General features: G+C 45.3%; 1 protein-coding gene across 1 annotated transcript in view; it reads right to left on the bottom strand.

Moving 5' to 3' along the window:
• The window catches only part of MTF2 (metal response element binding transcription factor 2), a 50,242-nt gene extending 39,558 nt beyond the window's left edge, over window positions 1-10,684 (bottom strand). Inside the window, exons 1-3 of the mRNA XM_089668954.1 lie at window positions 10,469-10,684; window positions 2,420-2,618; window positions 287-368 (exon numbers count right to left, since the gene is read on the bottom strand). Coding sequence (XP_089525080.1) covers window positions 287-368; window positions 2,420-2,618; window positions 10,469-10,473 — 286 coding nt within the window. The 5' untranslated portion in view covers window positions 10,474-10,684. The remainder of the gene's footprint in view (window positions 1-286; window positions 369-2,419; window positions 2,619-10,468) is intronic.
• Between the last annotated feature and the right edge of the window lie 3,222 nt (window positions 10,685-13,906).

Genomic DNA, 13,906 nt, shown 5'->3' with positions numbered 1-13,906 from the left:
TTTCTATGGATGGTGTAGAGGTGTGAGAGCTGAAGTGGTTAATCATTAATAAGCCCCTCCCAGGGAGAAATGCTTCAGTGAAGGTTCTGGTGGACAGCATTACTTCTAATCCAGTTTTTCCTTGGAATAAGAAAAAAGATTTGGCAGCAACGTGGCTTCTTTCTTTTTCGGGTTAAACAAATGGGGGTTAGATATGTACAAGGGAAATTTGGCAGCAGTAGCTGTATTGTAGATAACAGTAGAATGACAGAAGTCAATGATAATCAATACATCTTACTAAGCTTACCCGTTTGAATGTCCTTCCAAAGTACCCACGATTTAGAGCCGTCTTCAAATAATATAAAACAGCTCTGCTGAATGTTATCTATCTGTAATAGAAATAAAGCATTATTTTTGCATACAAAACAATTAACTTACAACAGGCACAAAAAAACACCACTATGAAGCTGTTGCAATCAAGACTGCGTTCTGTAGGAATCATTTGAAAATTTCTGTTTTTCTAGCTGGTACATATTGATTAAATGGTTTAGGTTTAACCCACCTGTCCAAATGCAAAAATTCCTCTCTTTATAAAACTGCAAATGAAGAGTGGTTACTTCTGTACAGCAAACAATCCATTTTAGCAATTGCCAGTACAGTAATTTTCAGCAATGCCAAATGGAGTCTGATCATACAGTTGGAGCTCCTACACACCTTTGTGTTTTTGTGTGTTTCCCCCATAAATTTCTTTTACAAAAGGTTGTAATAAGGTTTAGTAAAAATAAATACAAAGATACAGTATGCATCAAGAAAAAGAATGAAAAACGTACAGGTAGTACATACACGACACATTGAGTAGGCAGATTCCACATATGACCCGAAATATACAAACAAGAACGATATATGCAAGATATATATGAGGCAGGATTTGCTAACAGATGGGAGCTCTGGGTTACACAGAGCGATGAACAGGGAAGGTCATGATCCACTACCCTGTCCCAAGACAAAAAAGGTCAGGGGAGGCCAGTCAGAGAGAACCACTATCCCTGTAATTTCAACTAAAAAACAAATAGTAATGCAGCATATGCATTACCCAGCATTTTGTGTTGCATTGAAATGTTTATGATGCGTGTTGATGTGAAATGCAAAGATTGCAACACAAAAAAAAACAAAAACGTGTCAAGCTTATGGGAACTATACTAGGAATATAAATACTAAGGCTGCCATAGCTGCCCTTCTCCTGAACATGCTAGTTGACCAGCTGTCTCTGGTTTTAGTATTTTCTGATTTACTGACCCAGTAGAAGCATGTAGCAAGTAAAGCCACAACCACTGATCTCTGCACCGGTTCCTGATGTAGGATTCCAAGTACTGAAGATCAACATGGTGGTCACTGAACTAGCACTTTCAATAGTTTTCCAAAGTGTCCTGGGAGCTCAGACATGGAAGGTGTTCAGCCTGCAGCTCTGCCTACACCATTTCAGCATCTCTCTCAGTGCAAGAGCAAGCTTAAAATATCTGTAGTTAAGGTATGCAAGTGCAGTGTTGGGATCAAGAGTTCCTAGCCCACCCAGGTGTCAAGAGTAGAAAATTGAATAACACGCGTTTTAAGGTTGCGGAGGTACAAGCCTTAGAATTGCATACGTCTGTGTATGGGTGTACCATTAATTTTTTTTTTTTACCCCACTTATATTTAGTGCCAACACACAGAGGACCAATAGCCCCTATGTGATAGCATATTTACTTTGTCAAGTTCTCTTTATTAAGACATCCAATTAGACCCCTGATGTTTCCCATGCCCTCTTATGAAGCCAATAGAGCGCAGGTCACAATCAATTAGTTTCTTCCCCAGTCACTGCAGCCAGGGAAATAGACAGCAGACAGAATCCAGAAGTGATGAAATCCTCATGGCTTCTGGGTTCTTACCATCTGGGAGGAGATAATAGAACGGCAGTTCACTGGTTTCCCTCCCCCCTACCTAGCAACAACCACAATAACCGAGCGGAGCACTGGAAACATGACAGCCGGGGAAAGTACTGTGGGTCTGTGGAAGAGATTGGGCTTTCACCTGGAAACCGACAGTTGGCTTGTCACATTTACACCCAAATTACCTCACTGCCACTGATGTATGACAGCAAGAGGGTAAAGCAACTCCCCCCACCCCCAATCTCTTTTTTAAAAGCATTCTAAAAGAATTTGCTTTATTCATTCATTCACACCTCCATGATCATTTCCCATCTGACCATTGATAGCACATTTTTTTACCCTTGAGGCGTGCCATATTCTCCTTCATCCATCATGCAGAAGGCCAAGCCTAGGCTATCAAAATTTCTGCACATCCTAGACCCACAAATGCATCATAATTCACAAGGATCTCAAAAGCGGTGACTAGTGAGCTGTCAGTCATGTCATGCTACATATAAAAAAGGCAGTGTCATTACCTTTTTGATAGTTCCAAGATAAAATAATCCATCTGACCATCTTGCTAGGACATCTTGACCATCTTCAAATTTACAAACTTGTCTCTTGGGTTTCTGTCCATGCCGAATAGATGATTTTGTTAAAGACTCTGAGGCCTTCTTATTCTGCCGGAAAGGGGATCTTTTAAGGACCAGTGACTTGCCTGCAGCAGTTGCGTCTCTTAAAAAATAAAATAAAAACAAAAAAATAAATAAATAAAAAACCACAGCATTACCAAGAGCATCCCAAAATACATTTAAAAAGTACACAAATTAAAGTTGGAAAATAAAACATTTAGGCAGCCAAGTAACAAGTGAATTGAACATTTAGGAAAAGTGAATCGATTATAATGGGACGTTCTGCTACAGCAAATGAAAGGGCTTGGTAACAATGACATGCTAATCCCAGCATTACTGGCCATCTTGTTGGGACGTGTTTTTTTTTTTCTTTAATCTGATGTCTTGCGGAGCCATGCTCTTCCCCAAAAGTACCACTGAAAAGGATAAGTACACCTTTATTAAAATGTGTTACACCCATATTCAGGGTGCAACAGTTCCTAAAGCTCCTGTCGGCACCCTGAGCTGATCCCTCATTTTGACAGCGGGCAAGAGATCCACTCCCCACACTCGCTGTCACAATTCTAAAACAACGCAACTGTGCAGAGCTCCACCTACATTCAGAGAGTTCTATGCTGACCTCAACTCCCCCCCCCCCCCCCCAAATCCCTGGTTCTGACAACTAGTGAGGGATCTTCTTCACCAGCTGTCACAATCTGAAAAAATAAATAAATAAATAATGCATTGGTCATTCATTCACAGTATTCTGCAAATGGGAATACTACAAGTTCAGACATCCGCTTGTAGTTCTCAATAAGCTACCAGAGCGCCGTTAGGCACTCTAGGTGGTTCACGGAGCTTCCTGCCATTGTGTAACTGCCTGCCTGTATCGGAAGTACGGGCAGACAGCTACACAGTCTGCAGGACCATGGTATACACCAGTGATGAGCAGATGCTTTACAGACTCAAAAGAAAAAATAATAAAAAGGCATATTTTTTTTACCTGCAAATAAAATGTAATATATTTTTGTAAAGGTGAACTTATCCTTTAAAGTATAACTGAACATAGTTCTAAAGCCATAGCATTTACCTTAATGCAGGGAATGCATTAATGTAAAAAATACCCCAGTTACCATCCTCACCTTTATATACTTACCTAATCCAAAAGATAAAAAAAGATGAAATCACAGCATTAAAAAAAAAAATAAAAAATAATATATCATCTATACCTGGGGTTAATTTACTAAAGCTGGAGTGCGCAAAATCAGGCTCACTTCTGCATAGAAACCAATCAGCTTCCAGGACACACACTTGCCAAAAGTATTGGGATGCCTGCCTTTACACGTACATGAACTTTAATGGCATCCCAGTCTTCGTCCATAAAGTTCAACATTGAGTTGGCCCACCCTTTGCAGCTATAACAGTACAGCGTCAACTCTTCTGGGAAGGCTGTCCACAAGGTTTAGGAGTGTGTCTATGGGAATGTTTGACCATTCTTCCAAAAGTATATTGCCAAAAGTATTGGGATGCCTGCCTTTACATGCACACGAACTTTAATGGCATCCCAGTCTTAGTCTGTAGGGTTCAATATTGAGTTGGCCCACCCTTTGCAGCTATAACAGCTTCAACTCCTCTGGGAAGGCGGTCTACAAGGTTTAGGAGTGTGTCTATGGGAATGTTTGACCATTCTTCCAAAAGTATATTGCCAAAAGTATTGGGATGCCTGCCTTTACATGCACACGAACTTTAATGGCATCCCAGTCTTAGTCTGTAGGGTTCAATATTGAGTTGGCCCACCCTTTGCAGCTATAACAGCTTCAACTCCTCTGGGAAGGCGGTCTACAAGGTTTAGGAGTGTGTTTATCTGTATATTTGACCATTCTTCCAGAAGCACATTGGTGAGGTCAGGCACTGATGTCAGACGAGAAGGCCTGGCTTGCAGTCTCCGCTCTAATTCATCCCAAAGATGTTCTGTCAGGTTGAGATCGGGACTCTGTGCAGGCCAGTCAAGTTCCTCCACCCCAAAACCCGCTCATCCATGTCTTTATGGACATTGCTTTGTGCACTGGTGCGCAGTCATGTTGGAACAGGAAGGGGATATTCCCAAACTGTTCCCACAAAGTTGGGCGCATGAAATTGTCCAAAATGTCTTGGTGACACCTTAAGAGTTCCCTTCACTGGAACAAAGGGGCCAAGCCCAACACATGAAAAAATGACCCCACACCATAATCCCCCCTCCACCAAACTTTACACTTGGCACAATGCAGTCAGGAAAATACCAATTTCCTGGCAACCGCCAAATCCAGACATGTCCATCAGATTGCCAGACAGAGAAACGCAATTCGTCACTCCAGAGAACATGTCTCCACTGCTCTAGAGTCCAGTGGCGGTGTGATTTACGCCACTGCATCCGACGCTTTGCATTGCACTTGGTGATGTAAGGCTTGGATGCAGCTGCTTCGCCATGGAAACCCATTTCATGAAACTCTCTATGCACGGTTGTTGTGCTAATCTGAAGGCCACACAAAGTTTTGAGCTCTTTAGCTATTGACTCTACAGAGTTACTTCTGCACACTGTGTGCTTCAGTATGCGCTGAACACACTCTGTCATTTTACATGGCCTACCATTTCATGGCTGAGTTGCTGTTCCCAGTTGCTTCCACTTTGTTATAATACTACTAACAGTTGCCCGTGGAATATTTAGTAGCAAGGAAATTTCACGAATGGACTTCTTGCACAGGTGGCAGCCTATCACTGTACCAATCTTTGAAGTCACTGAACTCCTGAGAGCAACCCGTTCCTTCACACGTTTGTAGAAGCAGTCTGCATGACTAGGCGATTGATTTTATACACCTGTGGCCATGGAGATGATCGGAACACCTGAATCCAATGATTTGGAGGGGTGTCCCAACACATACACAGAACACTTTTTAATCAGAGTACAGCATGGAGTCAATTAATCTCCTAGGATATTGATCTGGTCAGTTAAGTAGCAGAGGGGGGTTTTAATCAGTTTCATCTGCTTTGGTGTTAAATCAATAAACAGATGAAATGAGATGACCCCCAAAACAAGAATGGTTTTACAGGTGGAAGCCACTGACATTTTTTTCCCTACTCATCTTTTCTGACCGTTTTTCACTAGTTTTGCATTTGGCTAGGGTCATTGTCTCTACTAGTAGCATGAGGCAATACCTGGACCCTATAGAGGTTGTACAGGCAGTCCAACTCCTCCAGGATGGCACATCAATATGTGCCATTGCCAGAAGGTTTGCGGTGTCTCCCAACAGTCTCAAAAGCATGGAGATCCTAGGAGACAGATGGACAGGGCCGTAGAAGGTCCTTAACTCACCAGCAGGACCGGTATCTGCTCCTTTGTGCAAGGAGGAACAGGATGAGCACTGCCAGAGCCCTACAAAATGACCTCCAGCAGGCCACTGGTGTGAATGTCTGACCATGCAATCAGAAACAGACTTCATGAGGGTGTCCTGAGGGCCCAATGTCCTCTAGTGGGCCCTGTGCTCACTGCCCAGCACTGTCGAGCTCGATTGGAATTTGCCATTGAACGCCAGAATTGGCAGGTCCGCCACTAGCGTCCTATGCTTTTCACAGACGAGAGCAGGTTCACCCTGAGCACATGTGATATATGTGAAAGGGTCTGGAGAACGTTATACTGCCTGTAACACCGTTCAGCATGACTGTTTTGGTGGTGGGTCAGTGATGGTCTGGGGAGGCATATCCAAGGAGGCACGCACAACCTCTACAGGATAGACAATGGCACCCTGACTGTAATTGGCTATTTGAATGAAATCATTGGACCCATTGTCAGACCCTACGCTGGTGCAACGAGTCCTGGGTTCCTCCTGGGGCATGACATTGCCCAGCCTCATGTGGCAAGAATATGCAGGCAGTTCCTGGAGGATGAAGGAATTGGTACCACTGAATGTTTTGGTCACTGTCCAGGAGAGCTCTGTGATGCCCTGGTCCAGATCTGGGAGGAAATACCCCAGGACACCATCCGTTGTCTCATTAGGAGCATGCACAAACGTTGCCAGGCATGCATACAAGCACGTGGGGGCCATACAAAACAACGGAGTACCATTTTGGAGTTGCTGCAATGAAATTCAGCAAAATGGACTAGCCTGCTGCATCATTTTTTCACTTTGATTTTTGGGGTGTCTTTGATGGAAATGAAAAATAATCAACCTACAGAGGGCTGAATTCAAATGATGGGGCATCCTTACGTTCCTAACACATTACCCAGTCCATAAAAGTATAGATATCCAGCATGAGATTTTTTTCCCCCCCATTGAGATCGGATGTGTTTACAAAGTGTTCCTCTAATTTTTTTTGAGCAGTGTACACACACACACACACACACACGTTTACTACCCTTTTCTTTTTCAGCACCACTGCGATATAAAAAAAATGTAACTAAACATCTTAACTGTCCAAAACCATAAAGATTTCCTGCCTAAAATTGGTCTGTGATATTTGCATCAAATCATGTGGAGAGCCAACAAATGTGTAATTTATGCATGTGTGTTTTATTCTATTGTATTAGTTTCCTGTGTTTACAAATTGTCACAAATTTAGAAGCAACTGTTATCTGCTATACTGCTGTCAGGAAAAGCACCTCCACCAGTAGAAGTTGAAACTGTATAAATGAAAGGAGAACTTGCCTTTGACAAAGGCAGAACAAAGCATGGCTCACAAAAACACAAAGAGGTGCTGCTGTCCACAAAGACATTTACCCTGTCTGACCCAATTAACTCTTTAGCTGCTAGCAGACAAAAAAAAAAAAAAAAGTTTGTGTAAAATGAGTTGGAATACAGACATATGCAATCAACCTCTTACATTTTGCACAACAAAGCAGATTTCACCCTGCTCATATAGATTAGATCAGAAATCATTGGGCCTCTCAGGTTAAATTAAAAAAAAAAAAAAAAAAAGAGCATTCTACAAACTAGGAAATTTAATAGCCCAATAGGTTTAAAGTAGTTTTATTTTTCTTAATTTAATGCATCCCCCCCCCCCCCCCCCCCACCGTGGTCAAGCCACACCATGGGCATCACAAAATGCATGCAGCCCTGCATGGGATCAACCCCAAGTATCTATCCCCCTTAGCAAACGACTTGCTACTTGCTTAGGGGGGCAGACTCAGAAGAGCCGTTTGTCGCCATTGTACAGGTGAGTTAAATTTTAAACCAGGTCATGTCTAGTATCTATTTACATGGCGTAACATCATCTTTTATACTTTACAAATAAATGGGTTATATATTGTGTTTTCCTGCATTTGTATGAAGAAAAAAAAAAAAAAAAAAAAGTGTATTTTTCCACAAACTCCGTTTCAAAAAAACGCAGCACAAATACTATGTGACATACAAAAATTGTAAAGCCCACCAACTTATTCTCTAGGGCCTCTGCTTTAATCCTTTGGCGCTGGCACTTCCCAGCCCTTTAAGGAGTTTGTGCTGCTGGGAGGCAGGGCAGGGTTTGCAGTCACATGATCAGAAAGGTCCTGATCGCAAATACTGATCAGGACATTTCCGTAAAGTGCTAGTAAACGTGCCGGGAGAGCACAGGGCGCGTGCTCTTAGTGTGTTTGTTTACTTTTGGTACAAAAATATGCAGCTGCTCCGTGTCAAGGCCCAGCTGCCGAGAGCCTGCATATCTGCATACAGTTGGAGTGAAGAGGTAAAGAAATAAAAACCACAACATTTGAGGGTTTTAAGTGATTTTCTAGCAAAAAGGAAAAACCCAACTGTTACACATGAACCAAAAAAAAAAAAAAAAAAAATAATATATATATATATATATATATATATATATATATATATATATATATATATATATATATATATATATATATATATATATATATATATATATAGATATAGATATCAGTAAATGAATGGGGCTTTTACAGGTACCCGCTCCCACTTCCATTGTGACCACCTAGGTGATTGGAAGTGGTCCTCCTTTCCTTCCCTGTAGTCTCCTGGGACACGACAGGTCCCAGACGACTACGGGACCATTCACCATGCGCAGCGCTACTCACACATGCGCAGTGGGCACCCGGCTGTGAAGCCGCAAGCTGTCACAGCCAGGTGCCCACCCTTCAAATGCTGATGCAGGGGAGCGAGGACAGCCAGCGAAACATACATGGCTGGATCATGGGACAGGTGAGTGACTTTTTTTTTCTCTAGTTAGCAGCTACAGTTTTTATAGCTGCTAAATTTAATTTTTTGTAGGTTTGACTGGAGCTTCACTTTAAGTGGTTAATACTGCTTTGAACTTGCAACTCTTACGTTGGCTATACATGGAGCAGATTTCACCAGGAAAGGGAAGACATTTGGGCTGTGGGTGGACCTGCTGGCACCCTCCTGCCCACCTTACACCTCCAGTGTGCTGCTGCTGGCACCTTACACCTCAAGCGTGTGGGGGGAGAAGAGGCTGTGGGGTCCAGCGTACGGGGGTGGAGAAGAGGCTGTGGGGTCCAGCGTACGGGGGTGAAGAGGCTGTGGGGTCCAGCGTACGGGGGTGAAGAGGCTGTGGGGTCCAGCGTACGGGGGGGGGGGGGGAGAAGAGGCTGTGGGGTCCAGCGTACGGGGGGGGGGGGGGAGAAGAGGCTGTGGGGTCCAGCGTACGGGGGGGGGGGGGGGAGAAGAGGCTGTGGGGTCCAGCGTACGGGGGGGGGGGGAGAAGAGGCTGTGGGGTCCAGCGTACGGGGGGGGGGGGAGAAGAGGCTGTGGGGTCCAGCGTACGGGGGGGGGGGGGGAGAAGAGGCTGTGGGGTCCAGTGTACAGGGGGGAGGAGGCTGTGGGGTCCAGAGTACGGGGGGGGGGAGAAGAGGCTGTGGGGTCCAGCGTACGGGGGGGGGGGGGAAGAGGCTGTGGGGTCCAGCGTACGGGGGGGGGGGGGGGAAGAGGCTGTGGGGTCCAGCGTACGGGGGGGGGGGAAGAGGCTGTGGGGTCCAGCGTCCGGGGGGGGGGGGCAAGAGGCTGTGGGGTCCAGCGTAGCAGTGCTGAGCAGCCTATTGACAGAGCAGAGCTTCACTTTAAGTGGTTAATACTGCTTTGAACTTGCAACTCTTACGTTGGCTATACATGGAGCAGATTTCACCAGGGAAGGGAAGACATTTGGGCCGTGGGTGGACCTGCTGGCACCCTCCTGCCCACCTTACACCTCCAGTGTGCTGCTGCTGGCACCTTACACCTCAAGCGGGGGTGGAGAAGAGGCTGTGGGGTCCAGCGTACGGGGGGGGGGGGGGGGGGGGGAGAAGAGGCTGTGGGGTCCGGCGTACGGGGGGAGAAGAGGCTGTGGGGTCCAGCGTACGGGGGGGGGGGAGAAGAGGCTGTGGGGTCCGGCGTACGGGGGGAGAAGAGGCTGTGGGGTCCAGCGTAGCAGTGCTGAGCAGCCTATTGACATCGCAGTAAACTAGAACACGAAAGCACTGATGTGCTGGGTGCGTTGGGGGCCGTACACCCGCATGGATGTCATACTGGGAGCAGTGGCTGTGTCCATGCAGCCGCTGTGCCCCAACTGACAATGGGACTGCCTGCACAGAACACCAGTGTATTGTATCCCAGTGCGGGTAAACGCGGCCCTCAGTGGGCGAGGAGAACTGTACACCGTGTGTGAAGGAGGCCTCACTGCTCACACTAACATACCTGGAGCCATTATCATCAGGGAGGGGTCCCCCAGACCTGGAGGTTGATTTGAATGGTTCTTCCACATTGGGGAGGCCTGTTCTAGAAGGCTCTGTGAAGGTGTGGCCCATCTTCCTGATATGAAAGGAGCCCTCACCATTCATTTGAGGAACAATGGGCTTTGAGCCCACCGGTGACAGGTCCTCTTGTGGAGGCCGACAATGGACGGGTGGATGTAGTCCGGCCTGCTGGCCCTCTTTACCCCGGGAGGAGGCCGCTGAGCCCACAGGAGGCCGGAGCTCCCATCCCCCCGGGCCACACTCACCTCATTCGGTCACTAAAGTGGTGCAGAGCGCCCCCCACAGCGAAAACACAAGTCAACGCTTCCAGCGGCTCAGTCGGCGGACCGGGGCGGGCGGGAGAGGCGATGGCTCCGGCCGGCGGCTCCGCTCTACACAGACCCAACTAACGGCCCGGTTCGGTTACACACCTTCGCCATTTTGGTTTCCCGCGGAGCGCACAATGCATTGTGGGAGCAAATACAAAACAGTCTTCACCAACCCTCCGTGCGTATCCGTACAGGGGGCTGCCGGGCGCCGGTCACATGATGGGGAGGTGGCAGTGGGGAGGCCATTTTTGGTGAGGGCAATCTGCCAGTCTGTGGGAGGAAAGGACAGCTGTGCCAGACAAAGGCCTGGGATGGTCTGGACCTGAATGGTCACTATGCCGGAGGTTCCCTGCCAGTCTCTTGTTGGGGCAGTTATTGAGCAGGAGCATTTAATACGCTCAATCCAATGAAAGACACTGGTCAGGAGGGTACAATAGGGTTCATTTATAGGTTATACAGGGGAAATTCATTTTCTATGAGCTTACCACTGGCTTCAGATTTTTCTTTGCTTCTTTTGGCATACTATATACACTATATTGCCAAAAGTATTGGGACGCCTGCCTTTACATGCACACGAACTTTAATGGCATCCCAGTCTTAGTCTGTAGGGTTCAATATTGAGTTGGCCCATCCTTTGCAGCTATAACAGCTTCAGCTCCTCTGGGAAGGCTGTCCACAAGGTTTAGGAGTGTGTCTATCTGTATATTTGATCATTCTTCCAGAAGCACATTTGTGAGGTCAGGCACTGATGTTAGACGAGAAGGCCTGGCTCGCAGTCTCCGCTCTTAATTCATCCCAAAGTTGTTCTATCAGGTTGATGTCAGGACTCTGTGCAGGGCAGTCAAGTTCCTCCACCCCAAACTCACTCATCCATGTCTTTATGGACCTTCCTTTGTGTACTGGTGCGCAGACATGTTGGAACAGGAAGGGGCCATCCCCAAACTGTTCCCACATATTTGGAAGCATGAAATTGTTCAAAAATGTCTTGGTATGCTAACGCCTTGAGAGTTACCTTCACTGGAACTAAGGGGCCAAGCCTTAAACCTGAAAAACAACCCCACACTATAATCCCCCCTCCACCAAAATGTTATACTTGGCACAATGCAGTCAGGCAAGTACTGCTCTCCTGGCAACTGCCAAACTCAGACACGTCCATCAGATTGGACAGAGACGTGTGATTCGTCACTCCAGAGAACACTGCTCTACAGTCCAGTGGCGGTGTGCTTTACACCACTGCATCCAACGCTTTGCACTGCACTTGGTGATGTAAGACTTGGATGCAGCTGCTTGGCCATTTGAAACCCATTCCATGAAGTTCTCTATGCACGGTTGTGCTAACGAGAAGGCCACACAAAGTTTGGAGGTCTTTAGCTATAGACTCTGCAAACAGTTTTTGACTTCTGTACACTGTGCGCTTCAGCATGTGCTGACCCCGATCTGTCATTTTCTAAATGGCCTGCCGTGGAATATTTAGTAGCAAGGAAATTTCATGGATGGACTCACTTGTGGCAACCTAGCACAGTACCACTCTTGAGTTCACTGAGCCTAGGTGCTTGATTTTATACATCTGTGGCCATGGAGATTACTTTTGTTCTAACTTTTTTTTCAGATTCATTGACATTCGTTACTATGCCCATTTGGAGATTTGTATACATACGATTCTCTAAAAAATAAAATTTTCCTCCAAAAACCCCCCCCCCCCAAAAAAACCCACCACACAATCATATTGAACCAAAATGCACGTCTAGTCCAGAAAGTGAGCATGATCTGGACAAGACTAATCTGCATTACATGTGAAATAACATGGCTTCATATGGTGCCTGTTTACATACGCCTGGTGCACTGGCAGTGTGGATTGAAAATGACTTTTACGCGAACGGCTTCTGAATCACATGTCATGAGTTTGTGAACCTTGATCTGAACAGAAACCTGACCAACTACTGTGTCAATTAGCTGTGAAAACAGTGCTTCAATTCGCACCGCACATGTGTGAATCCACACTTAATCCTGACTGTGGCTCATACTTGGCAGTGTAGACCGGGACCGAGATGTTTAAAAATAAAGTATAAAAAAAAATATATATATATAAAATATTTATCAAGAAATTCAGTTGATTCAGTTTAATGTAAATAGCCATCAACATGTGTTAAAGTGGAACTAAACCCTTCTATACTTTAAAACCAAAAGCAGCTGCCTCTGATCAGCAGTTGGCATGTTGCTGCACATGCATGACTTGATGCATCTTTTTGGGAAACCGTTAAATTGGTGGATTTTACTTCCACTTCCATTTTTAAATAATCAAAATAACCTCCAGGTGTATCAAAACAAAGGGTGTGGAAAGTGACAGTTTTCTTTTTGACAACCTTCCACCCAAGTCAGTTCTGGACATTTCTCACATACATGTGAAAATCAGTATTTTTTTTGGCTAGAAAATTTAGAACATTTTTTTTTTTTTTGCAGAGACCCTAGGGAATAAAATGGTGGGTGCTAAATAGATACCAAACATGTCATGCTTTAAAACTGCGTACATCCAGGGAATGGCAACAGAGTACAGTACCTAAAAATGTCAGCCGCTTTAAAAGCCTTTACAGGTTAGCAGTTTAGAATTACATAGGAGGTCTGAAGCTAAAATGATTGCTCTCACTCTGAAGTAATCAACGAAACCTCACAAGTGTAGTGTGATCACCGTTTACATATGCATGCAGGACTTACATATGCGTTCGCATTTGCATGTAAGCTCAGGGGGGCACATTTTATTTTTGTTTTTAATTATATTGACACTTTTTTTTAATCAACTTTATTGCATTTACACGGGATGAACAACATCCTTGTGAAAGCATGGGTCATGACAGGTACTTTTTCATGAAGAGATCTGGGATCTATTAGACCCCATATCTCTCCTATAGCCTCCAATCAGACATAGATAAACAAAGAGCAGAAACAAGAAGTGACAAAATCAGGTCACTTCCGGTTTCTGGCCTCACAGAGAGGGAGGAACAACATCAGTTACTCTCTCTCTGTAGTGCCACCATCGCTGCATTTCCAGAAAAGGCAGCAGCAGGAATAGGAGGGGAACCCCTTGCACCACCCATAGAAGTTATGGAGTGGCTGAACAGTCACTTGAATCACTCCTGCCTTCCAGGGAATTGCCTTCTGCAAATTTTGATACCATAATAACCACTTTAACCCGCGGATGTCATATGATGGCCTATGGGTGGTATAACAATTATGCGTAATAGGGACATGGAAGCTGTACACGACAGCCATCTTGTTAAGGTCTCAGCCATTTGGTTTTCATGAGCAGTGACCCCACCCACCTGGCAAACTATGGAATTTGTAGCTGTAACTTTTAACGAACTTCTAAAGAGCCTCTTA

Source organism: Staurois parvus, unplaced genomic scaffold (genome assembly GCF_062004578.1).
Source record: "Staurois parvus isolate SC_StPar_1 unplaced genomic scaffold, SC_StPar_1.0 ptg000066l, whole genome shotgun sequence".
NCBI lineage: Eukaryota > Metazoa > Chordata > Amphibia > Anura > Ranidae > Staurois > Staurois parvus.
The sequence above is the reverse complement of the archived record's forward strand: the minus strand, read 5'-3'. Positions and strand labels throughout refer to the sequence as shown.